The following is a 14,464-nucleotide window of genomic DNA, read 5'->3' as shown; positions in this document are numbered from 1 at the left end:
ATACATTTCTGGATGAAATACCAAACATTTATTTTGTTAATAAAATTACGATGAAAAAGCCCCTAAAGGTTACAAGAAACCCAAATACATACATACTTACAAAGACATACATACACATTTAAAAAATTATGATGACGGGAAGACTTGTTTCCATTATTAATCACCCGTTTCTCCATCCTCAAAGGATGTTTTTCAACCTGTATGAAAATCATGGCTAAGGGCCCGAAATTAAAAAAAAAACATTTATATAAAGTGGAAGTTCAAATTAACGTTTAATTTAAACAACAATTACAACAACAACAATTTCAGTTTCGGTGACATGTTTAAATATTATTTCTTATACTTATATATGTATGTGTACTATCCAAATCGATTACCAAATATTCCAGCATAATTTAATACTTCATTGTTTGTGACAAGTATTTATTGATTATAGGCATATATACATACGTGATCGCATTTTTATTATTAAGTAAATAAGCTCATTCCCAACTTCAGTGAAGATAAATAAACCGTTGTAAACGAAATGTAGCAAAGGGGTGAAAACACACGGAATTGTCCTTGTGGCACGCCTACAACGTCTTTCTGCACTTTCCCGTCATTGTCTCAAATTACCCCATGTCTGATTTTGCCCCGTTTTGACACCCCCACCCGCGTACTTGAAACGTACACGACAATACCTTTCAATAGACACCCCACATGACAAAAGTCATTTTTTCGATATTCGACACCTCCCATACGGTCATGGAGTCGTCGCATGTCGAAATGATGGCGATTTCTGAAATCCCCGCCAAAAAATACGTCTAAAACGGTGGAAACGAAAAATTCGACACCTTTGACCGTTGGCGTCATCACCGTGGCGCCGTGACCTTTTGACCTACAACGCCCATCTTCGAACTCATCCCGTCCCCAAAAATTAGAAACACGCTGGCGAATACCGGATGTCGAAATTCGAATCCGTTCTAAAGTTATCGTGGATACGGACAGATAGACAGACAGACGGACGGACGGACAGACAAGACATTTCCATAAAGGGGTTTTCACCCCTTAATAAATACATTCATTCGCGAAAAAAATATTTGAATAATAGTAGAATATGAGTCTCAATTCCGACATCATGGTGCACACTGCTCTCTTATCGTTCCACTATTTTGAAATTTACTACAAGAAAAAATACCCATTTCGATATCCCTTCTTCTTTCGATGGGACCCTGCTAATTCAAAACTTTATCTTCATTCCTGTAAAAATCCTAAGTTTCAAAAATTATTCGAGATCTGGCCATTGCTTAATGCATTTACCATACTAACTGCCATTCTCGGCAACATTTTCATTGCTTTGGATCCTTACAATCTATTCCCTAATTTCCCAGATCATGACAAATCCATTGGCTTATGGATAACATCGTTGGTGGGAGTGCTGCTGCTGATTCAAGTTGTGTCGTACAAATCAATCGTCATTGGTCGACATGGGGACGAAGCTGTATATGGAATTAATCAGGCAGCCAATTTTTCAACATTACTCAAAATTGGTATGTGATTTACGTATGTAGTACGTTTTTATGTACATACATACATATACACCCTTAAAAATAGTGCTAACCGTTTGGAAAGCAGTTTCACTCTGACAATGGAGGTCTCCCAACGTATGCTCACAGATTTGGACCAAACTAATGTCAATCGATCAGAAATATAATTAGCATGAAATTTGTAAATTGAACTATCTGCCAATACGCAGGTTTGGCGGAGATATTTGCATAAAAAGAGGAGAAAACGCACCAAAAGGCTGGCATATTTTTCATTTTCCAAATTTCCTGCGCATTTTTTCTGCTTTGAATGCAAATATCTCCGATAGTTGCATTTGCAAATTTCATACTAATTATATTTGCTATCGATTGACACTAATTTGGTCCAAATCTGTGAGCATACGTTGGGAGACCTCCATTGTGAGTTTAGATTCAGTAAATCCATCAGCATTAAACTGATTAAGAGGAAAGTTAATTCTGCTTTTAGTAGTTAGTTTACTGAATATATAATTCAGAGTGAATTTACTTTGTCAACGGTAGAATGATTTTTAAGAATGTACGTTTTACAATTTTTATGATAGCCGAAACAAGTGTGAACTACATACATATGTACATAAGTGAAATAACATTATGGATTTGGGAAACAAGTAAATACGTATGTAAGTAAGTTTGTACATATGTATATATGTTTGTATGTATATCATCACCTCGACGCACGCAAGTACATATGCACGTTGACTACGCAAGCGAGGTCAGAAATGTCAATAGTCAGAAATTCCAAATTTTTTTCGATTTACATACAGCAAATAATGCATAATACTTCATTACGTATGTACATACTTACGTTGTAATTTATCCTCAGTTTCGTAACTATTTTATTTCTTTATATTTAGCTGCACCAGAACAACCCAGTAACACAGTAAAAATGGAGGACTGGTTGAAAAAACGGATCCTTCGACAAATGAAAATTCGATACTATGGTTTCCCAATCCTCATATTTCTCGAGGTTTACGTAGAATATAACTTCATCACGCGGCTTGCCCGACCCCCTATCCTTCATTTCATCCGCACCTTCATAAAATGGAGCCCCACATCTCTCCTGATACTAAATTGGACCCTTAAAGTTGTCGATATGCTTGTCAGACTTAGCGTCTATCTCTTCGTATTTGAGGAAGCCCTACGATTGCACCTCTTCCTCGTGGCGTACACCTTAACGTGTGTCGACATCTTGGAGAAACTAGCGCAGCAGATGATCTCCGCGACCACCGGGCGCCTGACTCATTCCAACATCAAATTTTACCGCGCTTACGAAATCATCGTGCGAGTCTGTAACGATTCCGTCTGCGTTACGGGATACGCCTACGTCGTTGGATCCATTGGTTTATGCGCGTTTGCGAATTTTGTCCTAATTTCGTATCACCACATTTTACCCTGGTTTATCATACCTTCGATTATTATTTGTGTCGTTGTGGGAGTGATAGGATCCCAGATGGCGCTTTATTTGGCGACACTGGTTGCACAGAAGTCGGATCGGTTGATGGGGAAGTTTAAGGATTTGGTGGTTGTGTCAACGGGGAGGAGGGTTTTAATGCGAGAGATGAAATCGCTAAGAAAAGTCGAGTTAACGTTGGGTTTTCGTACGGTGAGGTTTATGGCGGTGGATAAGAGTGCAAAGGTTACTTTTTTGAGTAGTATAATAGAGAATACGGCGAATGCGTTGATGGTGTAAAATATGGTGCATACACTTGTATGTACACATTTATGCAAATAAATATACGTAGATTTTATTTCTGGTTATGGGTACTAATTCTAAAGCATATGAAAAAACAACTCCCTGAACTTTAAGAAATCTGGTATACATATGTAGTCATTGATGTATATGTTTGAACTAAAGTTGCTACAGATTGGTATTAAAATTACACAAGACAATACAAAATTCCTGTTAATATTGTTAAATTTAAATATAAGTACGGAACTAATTCCGCACCGTATTATGATACTTATGTATCAATACTATTCTGATAGAGTTGAATGCAGCTTAGTACTATTTTAATACTGAATGAGTACCTGTTTAGAGTATCGTTTAGAGTCTAAACGGTACTCGAAGTATATCTTTAGAGTATGGAATGTATGTATCTTTAAGGTTTTAATGTATGTATGTAAATTGTTCGATTTCGTAACACACTACAGATAAATAAATATATTAGAAAATTAAATGTACACATGCGCATAAAGCCAGAAAATCTCCACTAATGTAGTTACCTTGCATCAAAATGGTGGACGGAATCTATTGATACACGTTTTAAACAAAATCAATCAAGCAATTCGTACAACTATGTACATGGGCAAGTAGGAAACAAATGAGTAACTTTATCCCAACGATTCCCATCAAATCTTTGTCTCCCTGAATTTCCTCAACTTTCCCAAAATTATGAAACATGGTGGAATCACTTATTCAGATGATGAATAAAATTCTGAAAACTTTATTGTGTGTTACTCAGGATCTATATACATATTTCATTTAGCATTTAAATCACATCACAATGTAGGTCTGCATAATTTCATTGAAATATGTGCTTTGTGGAATTCCCCTAATTATATGGCGAAATGGAATAAGTTTCTTTAATATATTTAAGTACGTTCTAGAGTTAGATACAGCATCAAATTCTGAATATATTCGTAAGGGACTCGAGCTTTCACCAACTTTATCATATATGTGTACAAATCAAATGCGAAATACAACTTTGTCCTAATAAGCTCAAGTCACGTAGAAAAATGCTGAAAATGTCATGCTGAATCAAAAACGCAAGTTGGTTTTGTCCAAAATAGAATCTTTTGTAAGGAATGTTTTTCACTTTTCCTCAGTAAAATCACAAATCGCAAAAATAACAACTGACAAATAAATCACAGAGTGTGATTATCACAGTTGAAACCCTGTGAATAAATAAATAAGGAGGGACACGCCTCTGAAATGTCCACGAATTTATGAAAATGTAAACAAACCCTTTATCTGTTCAATTTTCTGAGCGAATTATTAACATATCTACAAACATATGTGTAAACATTGATGCATACATAAGTCATCTCTTTTGGCCGCGATTTATGCTCTAACAAAATTTGAATAACCTTTACAGATATTTATTCAACGCTCTCCTTTGTGTATAATCAGAAATTACACTAAATACATAAAGTTGTCATATTGATCTACCAATGGATGAACAAGTAGGTGTTTAATGTCACCTCCAAAAACAGGGTCATTGATTTCTTCGATATACCTATTCAAAGCACATAGGTACATAAATTCTATTATTCGGATAATACTTCTTAATCTTAACTTCCCATGGAAAGACATGTAAATCATCACTCATTTACATACATGCACAATTTAATCTCAATTGACTACACTCTCAGCAAAATGGTATTTAATCATCACCGGCCAGAGCGCATAAATGACTTAACCGGCGCGGTGATAATGGGCATCACCATTTAAGACAAATATATGTACATACACTGTTGTGGTGATGAAAACTTACATCTCAGAATCAAAGTATTACCAACCCGGGGTGAAGTTATCACTATTATGGAATGTATATATTTATAACATTTATACTCTTTAACCAAATTAAGCAACCACGCTGACCCGTATCCTACCAATTTTGCGTACGCAGTTAAATTTGCTCGCAACTACGACTCTACGCCCAATTCGTATCAATTCAATACGAAACACTTTTCACCATTCTGTTAAGAAAAATGACTTAATAAAAGTCAGGGTTGTCATAATTTTACAATTTTGTCTTTTTTTCAACGGATGTTTGCATATCCGTCACATACAAGATGTACAAAATTAACCCTTGTCATGTGCGTATGTAAATATGTTTAGGTCGATTCGCCAAAGCTCAACCCTTCTAGGAGACCTCTTCCATTCGTTCAATCAAATTAAATCAAATTAATTTAATTAAACTTCTCGAACTCCGGATCAATTCCTGCTTTTGAACTAACGTGATTCCAATGTCATTTGTTACTGCATTTTTTGGAAATGCTTTCTCCACATTTATCGCCATTTCGCACCGACGCCTCCTTCCGTACAACGTCCTCTACGTAGTCTTCCCCTTAATGAGCGTGCTCTGCAGTCTGGTCATCCTCATCATGGGAACCTCTGCGGGAAAAGCGAATCTCGTCTCGACCCAGGTCAGCAAACAGTTTCGAAGAAGTCTCACCCAGGACAAAATTTTTTTCATAAGAATGAAGTTAAATAGAAAAATAATTAAGAGTTTGAAAACTGTGGAGGTGAAATGTTTGGATACTTCGGTTCGAATTATGACACCGCTTTTGTTAATTGCGGGATGTAATAAGTTAATGGTGAAAGTTGGCTTGTTGGCCAAGTAGTAATTACTCACTCTTTAATGGTGATGAGCATACCAATGTAAATACATGCACATAAGTGTTTTACCTTTACTTGAATTGAATCCATGGATGGAGGGTAGATATGGAAAGTTACAGGAAAATGTTACTAAGAGATTGCGCCGAAGTCATGAATTTACAATCATGACATGATATTTTTGAATTTTATAAAACAAATTTTAAAAAATTTCCAAACAATAAATTCACGTAAGCTAATTTGTGCCGTTTAATCGCCCCATTAAAATAAAGTACGTCGTTTTTAAAGTGAAGATATCTTCGTCGATGTCTTCACCTTCCAGTCCAGTAGCGGTCAAAAATCTACTGGTGCACATTTAAAAAATTTAATTGATTAACCAATGTGAGCACCAATATGGACAACTAAATATATACATTCCTAAATATGTATGTGTGTAGCAAAGCACTAACTTTTTCCGAATATTTTCCAAAAAATCTTCACCCTCCTGAGTTCCTTCAACTCTGCAGAAATTGTGAAACATTGAATAACTTTGAATTAGTCCGATGATGAAAGAAAGGTTGACAACCTTACTGTCCATGACGCCACCCACTCTGTAATTTTGTCATAGTTGAATAGATTAGATTTTTAACACAACTCGTAAAAAATCGGCTTGAAGAAAATCTACTAATTATCGTCATGTACACGTATGTATATTTAGTAAGATTCCAGTCCAAGAAAATTCTGCACAATGATTTTTGTTAAATTTCATACACGATAATGCAGATAAATTGCTGGAATTTAGTGAATGTTGCAGTAATACGAATACGACTTTGACAACAGTACATACGTCCCAAAATCATTGGACCTGTCATCTCATAGGTTTTTTGAAAATTATTAGCTAAAATCTATCACATATTTACGTACATACGTAACCATTCCGAATGGTCCATTCGAAAACTATACACTTGATTAAATATTTAGTGTCATAAATTATTGCACAGATCAATTGTATCAACTCACCGTTTAAAATCATTGTATGGAATTTTAATTTCTTTATATTCATCCGTGGAAGCTTGAGCTTCTGGGGGAAAATATGGCTTCAGAAAGTCATGAATCTGAAAAAAAAATAAATTTGTGGATCTTTAACGTAGCAAAATGTAATAATTTTAGAAATTATTTACATTATACGAATCAACAAACTGCAATAAATACTTAATTTATTTAAAAGAAAATTCATGAAATAATTTATGAAAGCCAGCATAAAGTTATAAATGTCATTCTTGAATTTTGTTAAGATTTTCAAAAAATTTACGAAAAGACAAGATTGATTAACTGGAATACAAATGATAAATCGAAATTGTCGATAAAGTCATTCTTGCGACCAAACTCACATAATCCGTAATTTTTACAAGTTCTGAATTTCTGCCGTCATCTTTAATATATTCCACTGTTAGTGACATCGTCCTTGTTCCGATGAAGGTCATGACCCCGCCGGGACAAAGGACTCGTTCCCCCTCCGAGTACAGTTTATCCAAGTCGAACCAATGCGCGGATCTGCAGGCAATGATAAGTTCTATTGATTTATCCGGGAGGGGAATTTCTTCCGCGGAAGATTTCCTGCTAATCGAAAAAATTTGATAATCATGTAGGTACTGCAGGTAAAATTTGCAACTGAAATGGCAAAACTTTAATACCTAGCTATACATACATACATATCTACATACTCTCCATCCACGTAGAATTGAACTTTTAAAGAAATTGAGCATTCTGAGAAACTACGCTACTGTTAGTCTCAAATCCCCCAAAATAATGCTCACGGGGAACTTTGAGACTATTTTCTCAGAATTCTTAATTTCTGTAAAAGTTCAATCCTGCGTGGATGGAGAGTACATACTTACAGCATACATACGTGGGATTGCTTATCATTACCACGTTGGCAGTCATATGTGAATACCCCTTGTATTATTTTACTACCGGATTTCAACGAGTGTAACAAATGATGAGGTCTAGGTTTAATGATTTTGAGAACGTCCACTCACTCAAAAGTGACATTTTTGACCCCTTGCTTTTCTTTTTGTTTGACCGCCTCTTCAATTTGTGTCGAACTGATATCCGTGCCAAGAACGTGGCCGAAGTATTTACAGATTTGAAAAGTGCACTGACCTGACCCACAGCCTAGGTCGACGGCCTGATTTAACGGTCCCCTGTGCTGCATTTGAGGTTTATTTATGTACTGACATATGTACAGGGTTGTTAAAATGTCACGCTACAATGGAAAATTTTTCAATGGGAAAAACCCCTAAATCTCCATTAGTTACAAGATTTTGGATTGCGATTTTTATAATTTCTATCAAAACTTATGGAACATTGATGACGAAATTCTTAAAATGCTGAAGTTTAAAGACAAAATTTGGATAACTGATGGTAATTTACGAATTTTCCCATCGGAAAATTTTGCATCGTAGCGTGACATTTTAACTACCCTGTACTAATCTTTAGTTATGCAAAGAATTGATTTGTACCCACTTTCTCTGAAAGGTAATCTATTACGATTTGTACTACGTGATGAGGGAGACTTTCCCTGTATTTCCTGTAAATGCAGGCTTGCCCTGGGCTTATTGAGTCCATTTATACTCAAAATGATCCCGAAATGTGGAAACTTTTGAGGATTTTAAATATATTCTATCTTGTATATAACACGTAATACATAGTCACTGATTAACATATGTTTTCCTTAGTGTGCTATGTATGTATGTACTTGAGCGAAACTGATGAATTGATACATTTGTATGTAAATATGCACAGACTCTTCAGCAGTTGCATGCGTATAATGCTTTAGAGTAATGACACTGCGGTTATCATATGTATCTATGTACATTTGTACATTTGTAGCATGATACGTACATATTTACATACAGCATTCACACATCTCTCATGCAGCCAGCAAGAATTTTTGCATGCATATCGTTTACACAGCCAAACTATGGTTTTATTGTACATAATTCATTTGTGAGTTTGTGCCTACTTTTTTGTTCTGACTTGTATTAGTCAATGTACTCTGTCTCAAATGTAAGAGAGAAATTGGAAATTTGTGATATTTTTATTTTGTAATACGTTTCTCTTGGGTCATGATACTTTGCTATATTATACATAACTAATTCAATGTCACATATAACGATCTACCAGCATCTGTGAGAATGTGTACGTAAAATCGCCGTTAAGGTCAAATGAGGACCGTCACGAACTTTTTGAAACATGAAGTCTAATTTACCTCCACAGGAGCTAAATTAAGCCTCCAGAGCGATAAATAAAGGTCCAGCGCTTAATAAAGCTCCTCAGGAGCTAAATTAAGCTCCTCTGGCGCTTTATTAAGCTCCTCTAGCGCTTTATTAAGCCTAGCTCTTCCTGACTGCACAGGAGGCGAGGTGGTGGTCCATCTTGTAGGAGAAATTTGCATTTACGCCACACCTTGATTTTTGCAGCTGGAGAAATAAAATAAAGCAGCAAGAAATACAGTTTAGTTCAAAATAATACTGGTTGTAAGTTGTAGCTAAAATAAGCTACATAGATTCGCTATTTCTTTATTTATTTCAGCCGTGATTGTTACAAAAGTTGGGATATATAAATGTCGGCGGAGAAGGCCTTATTGGGGGTAATTTGTTTAAAAATTAACCTGCAATTCTTGACATGCAATTCTTGCAAAATAATTAAGGCAATTATATTATTACTTTTTACAGGATGAGTATTCCACGTTCAGCCGTGATAACGTCCACGAGACGGGAGCGTGTCTTAACCACGATGTAAAAGTTTGATTTATGAATAATGTAAACTAATTTGTAAAATTTGTGCACTATATGCACGAATGCTTAGAAGAATTGTAAACTCTGTAAATTCTGGGAAAATTCAAGGAAAATTAGCTTCCAAATTTTTTAACCTTGCTGAGATTTATAGCGTCCACAATCGGACGATAAAAAAACAGCTTGAAAAAGATTCCACTAATGCATGTTTCATTAAAATTAATTCGCACAGATAATTGAACACTTGTGCAAATATCTTGGAACTATGGACATAAAGACGTGCCGACTGGTCTCCTCGGTTTGGAATTACGGATCCACTCTTGCTCTAAAAGCCAGAACAAATATCAGGTTTCAACTATCGCCAAAAAATTGCAAAAATTCCGTCCCACTTTCCCAAAATTCAGGGGGCTGGGATATTTTGAACGTCATAGAAAAACTCAAGTTCTGCCCTGTCAATGTCTGTCTATTGGTTCCATTTAACTCCGACGACACTCTAGCACCCCCAGATTTCTCATTATTTCCAGAAACTAACAATTTCAAGTCAATTTGTGTCGAGCTTCCGCACGGGAATCAGTATCGTTGGCAGGCTGAATTAGTTGCACAATTAATCCAGTCGTCGTCCACGACTTTAAAGGAATTAGAATTTGATTGGGCGGAAAACGTGGATTTCCTGGATTTCCCCTCATTTGGGGACACCATCTTCCCAAAACTGGTAAAGTTAACGGTAGAAAACAAGTTTGATGAGGGTGCTGTTGAGCGAGTTTTCCAAGCGATTACGACATCATTCCCGAACCTGCAATATCTCGTGACGGAATGCAAGTACTTTGTTGAAATTGTGGAAGAAGGACTATTACCAAATTTGCCACAGTAAGTTTCACATGCATACATACTTTGATATAAAATTAAATTATGTATATATTGTACTGTGATTTTCGCAAGTTATTGACCCGTGGAAGCATATGTACACTGGACATACTCTGTTCATAAATTCAGAAGCAAAACTTCTGAAAAATTGGGGTTAGGGGCTGTACATAAATCACGTCAACGATTTCCGGGAAAATTTTAGCATCACCTACATACACGCTACGTGTTAGAATTACTTAATTCGACATCAAGCCTTGACCCCTACTCCCCCCCACTCAAATTGATCATATATTTTCTGCACCGTGCCCTTATGGTTCGGAAGGACAACAATTGTTGTTTCTGTCCCTGGTTTTCACCATTGTCTCTCCGCAGCATAATCTGTTCTCAAGTTGAGGAATTTTGGCCACTCCATATTTAAATGACGTAAAATTAGACGAAGTTCATAAATCATGTAACGTGGGATTGGACAGTGGGGTCTAAAGCTTAAACGATATCGGCATATGTAACGGAGGCTAAAGGGGGAGGTCTGGAAGTTTTCCGGGAGTCGATCACGTGATTAATGTAAGACCCCTCATACCTCTTTAGTTAAATATACATTTGATTTCAGGTCCCTCAACTGCCTAAACTTATACGGAAACATTACCCCAGATCGGATGGAATCCCTCCTGAAAATTCCTGCCGGTTTGAAGAAATTTACCTTCGGGGGTTTTAACCCAGTTTTCCTTCAACTTGACGATGATGATGAAGAAGATGAGCTGCAAACTATTTTATATAAATTATTAAAGAAGCAGGCCCCCACATTGGAAAAATTTAGTGTCGGCATTGTCTGGTGGGATAGAGCGGAAATGGAGATTGAGTGGAAATTTCCAATATTTCCCTTCGTGAAGAAACTTTACATCGACTTTTCTAGAATGCAAACCAGAATTGTATTCGAAACAAAACTAGAATCTGGAGATTTTCGACCGATTAATTACGCTGAATGTTTCCCAGTCTTGGAATTCATAAATTGCGCGATCCCGGAGGAGTCCTGGGTGGAGTCATTTCTTCCTTCGAAGGGTAATTGTCAGGTTGTGACGTCTGTGAGGAAAGTTGATGTCACAATTTATGCAGATTATGGAGAAGGAGAACTACACACCAAGATATATGAACAACTTTGGGATATGTTTCCAAATGCGAGAGATTTTATAATAATACGTAGAACATAAGCCTGTCCAAGGACAGGTTCTAGACTCCTTTTGGGGGGTGTTCGCAAAGCGAAAAATCTGTCAAACTACATTGAATAATTCCCAGTGGAGACTTTGTCCGTTGTCATACTAAATAATGATGTTATTGTTAGTTCCATAGTGAGCTTGTTTAAGTCACGGTGCAATTTTATTTTCGCCTGTAGTCGTGTCTGCTTTGCATTAAATACACTTACATAAACACCTAACGATTAGGATGGCTAAATAATTAAATACTTTGATCCCCATGGTATGGAAAGGGTCACATATGTAGCAAACTTTAATTTCCATTGCGTGGAAGTGACTGCAAAAATACACACCATAAATTTATAATGGAGGGGTGGTTGCATTAGAAAGATAAACTTAAATTTCTATAAAAATATGTATGTATCTGTACGTATATTTTATTTCTCGTATTTATAACTACTGCTGGTCTGTTTATTACCATGAGCATCAGCATACCCGGGTTAAATGTTTCTTTTAATAAATACCTATTCATACTATTGTATTGAGCTACAAAATGAGTAGGGATTGAAAAAATAACCAGGATATGCGTGATCATGGAGAGAGAAATAAGTAAAAAGCCTCGCTTATGTACTAGAAGTAATAGTTACAATTGTAGAAGGAAAATTTTTATAAACCAAGATTTTTGCAATTAATCCTTGGCACCGGGATTATTACACTGTTAACCGGTATTATTCGTAATTAAGGTAATCTAAATATTCTTTATTAATTAACTTCTAAAGAATTTTAGAAAAGCATAACAATTTTCTGTTAAAATACAAACTTTATTATCATTCTTGGAATAATTTGTTAATTTAAACATATGTAATAAAGACTCGAGGTGTATGTGGTGTGTAGTGCTTTATAATGTGCATTTCATAAACGTAATTAATTACCCATCTAAATAGTTTGCATTAACTCTTCATTCCCAGTAGAAATCGCGTAATTTTACGTTATTGGTTTCAAAAATAAAGTGTGAAGATTATTATGCACGGGTTGGAAAATCACATCGCACTGGTTAAAATCGCATCACAATATGAGTTTATGTGATTTCTGGGAAATATGCTTACATTTGAGAAAATGTGAAACAACTTTCTTTAGTATAACTTGAGATTATAACCAGTTCGATATTCTGGTTCAGCTCAAAATTTTGATCATTTTAACATGCAAATCTTCCAGTTTTTGACCAACCTTGATCATAAACATATACACATGCATACAAATTAATTGCAAACAAATCATAATCCTAACCGGCTCAAGTCACTTATCTAAAAATGGCTCAGAGTTCGTGCTTAATCCAAATATCAAGATATTTGTTTCTCTACTGGCTACCGATATTTAAAAAATCATTTTCCCATAGGGGTGTCATATTTAATTAACAATTGTCGAGTAAATCAATGGGTGTGAAAATCACATAAATTTCAGCAACGTACACCTAAAAAGCTGATTACCAGTATCAGCTTTGTATAAATTAGGTATTTGTATATATTTCTGTGTGTATGTACATACATATATATGTATAATCCCTAGAAATATTTATCCATGGATTCCTCAATATTTAACCAAATATCTGTTGAATCTTCGGAATGAATTACTTATTAATACGAAATAAATGTCACAAAACATAACGAATAATATCAAATGGAACATCAACGAATAATATTTACTTCAACTTCCACTTACATATATGTACATAACTGACTCATAAGCACACACTCATATTTGCATGCGCATAATTCATTTCATGACGCGATTTGTATCCTATAACGAAATTTGACTTTCGTTTATTTACGCAACGCTTTCTAGTGCAATGAGAAATAACACTACATACTTATATAAACTTTGCACAGATATTTATTTATCTACACGTGGATAAACAGGGAGGTATGTCACCTCTAAAATACAGTCAAACCTAACATGGACCTAAATATGTACATATCTAAGACACGTAGGCAAATTTTGTCAGTCCAGAGAGAGAGACGTCTCATCATCACTCAAATTAATCCCAATTAACAAATTTTCAACCTATGCAATTAATCAACCATGCTGACCAACATTCTACCAATTTTGCGTACTCAGCTAGATTTACTTGAATATTTCACGACTCTACGTCCCATTCGTTTCAATCCGATACGACAAACTTTTCAGCAATCTGTTGACAAGTTTGATTTAATAAAAGTCAGGGTTGTCATAATTTTACAGTTTTGCCTCTTTCTGAACGGAGTTTACCATATCCGTTTCATCCCAGACGTACAAAATTCCCCAGTTCGGTTAATATTCGTGTACTATTTCACAATAGTGCTATTCCTTGCCATTTTGCCGTGCATTCCATTATTAACAAAGGCAGATCAGATTGCCTCCTTGTTAACGAAGATGCTAAAGTTTGAGCGGGATGCCATAATTTTACCTGATGAAAGATTGACACGTGCGGGATATTGGTTCACTTTGGTGCTATATCAATTCAGCGTGACGAGTACCCTACTTCCGGGTATGTTCACATTCTTCCCCTTGTTCGAACCTACGGCGGCGCCATTCTTGCCGTCGGGGTTGGCGATGATCATAAATTGGTGGGGAGTTAGGTGGAATATACTGAAAATGTTGGGGTACTGTGGGACGTATCTGGTACTTTTTGCTGTACAGGGGTGGGCACACTTCGTCACTGTGATGACCCTTCATACCGTTGCGGTACACATCTGTATC

The 14,464-nt window shown here is 35.9% G+C and overlaps 2 protein-coding genes across 10 annotated transcripts; one reads left to right on the top strand and one right to left on the bottom strand.

The window, feature by feature from the left end:
- Positions 1 to 5,906: 5,906 nt before the first annotated feature.
- Positions 5,907 to 8,643, bottom strand: LOC110862381 (putative methyltransferase DDB_G0268948). 9 transcript variants are annotated; one of them, XM_035845502.1, is made up of 7 exons: positions 8,407 to 8,643; positions 7,920 to 8,089; positions 7,272 to 7,500; positions 6,901 to 6,995; positions 6,467 to 6,491; positions 6,351 to 6,401; positions 5,907 to 6,245 (listed from the first exon to the last, which is right to left on the bottom strand). In XM_035845502.1, the coding sequence occupies exons 1-6, from the start codon at positions 8,506 to 8,508 to the stop codon at positions 6,396 to 6,398; spliced, it is 627 nt and encodes a 208-aa protein (XP_035701395.1). In that variant the 5' UTR covers positions 8,509 to 8,643; the 3' UTR covers positions 5,907 to 6,245; positions 6,351 to 6,395. The 9 variants fall into 9 exon arrangements, with proteins under 9 accessions (XP_035701395.1, XP_035701394.1, XP_035701392.1 ...); XM_035845501.1 differs by having other exon boundaries at positions 5,907 to 6,242; XM_035845499.1 differs by having other exon boundaries at positions 6,472 to 6,491.
- Positions 8,644 to 9,386: 743 nt separating this feature from the next.
- LOC118433492 lies at positions 9,387 to 12,610 on the top strand. The gene is made up of 4 exons (XM_035845464.1): positions 9,387 to 9,532; positions 9,618 to 9,680; positions 9,910 to 10,544; positions 11,149 to 12,610. The coding sequence occupies exons 1-4, from the start codon at positions 9,506 to 9,508 to the stop codon at positions 11,744 to 11,746; spliced, it is 1,323 nt and encodes a 440-aa protein (XP_035701357.1). The 5' UTR covers positions 9,387 to 9,505; the 3' UTR covers positions 11,747 to 12,610.
- Positions 12,611 to 14,464: the final 1,854 nt, after the last annotated feature.

Source organism: Folsomia candida, unplaced genomic scaffold (genome assembly GCF_002217175.1).
Source record: "Folsomia candida strain VU population unplaced genomic scaffold, ASM221717v1 Fcan01_Sc055, whole genome shotgun sequence".
NCBI classification, from domain to species: domain Eukaryota; kingdom Metazoa; phylum Arthropoda; class Collembola; order Entomobryomorpha; family Isotomidae; genus Folsomia; species Folsomia candida.
Note: the sequence above shows the minus strand (reverse complement) of the source record. Positions and strands in the feature narration are given on the sequence as shown.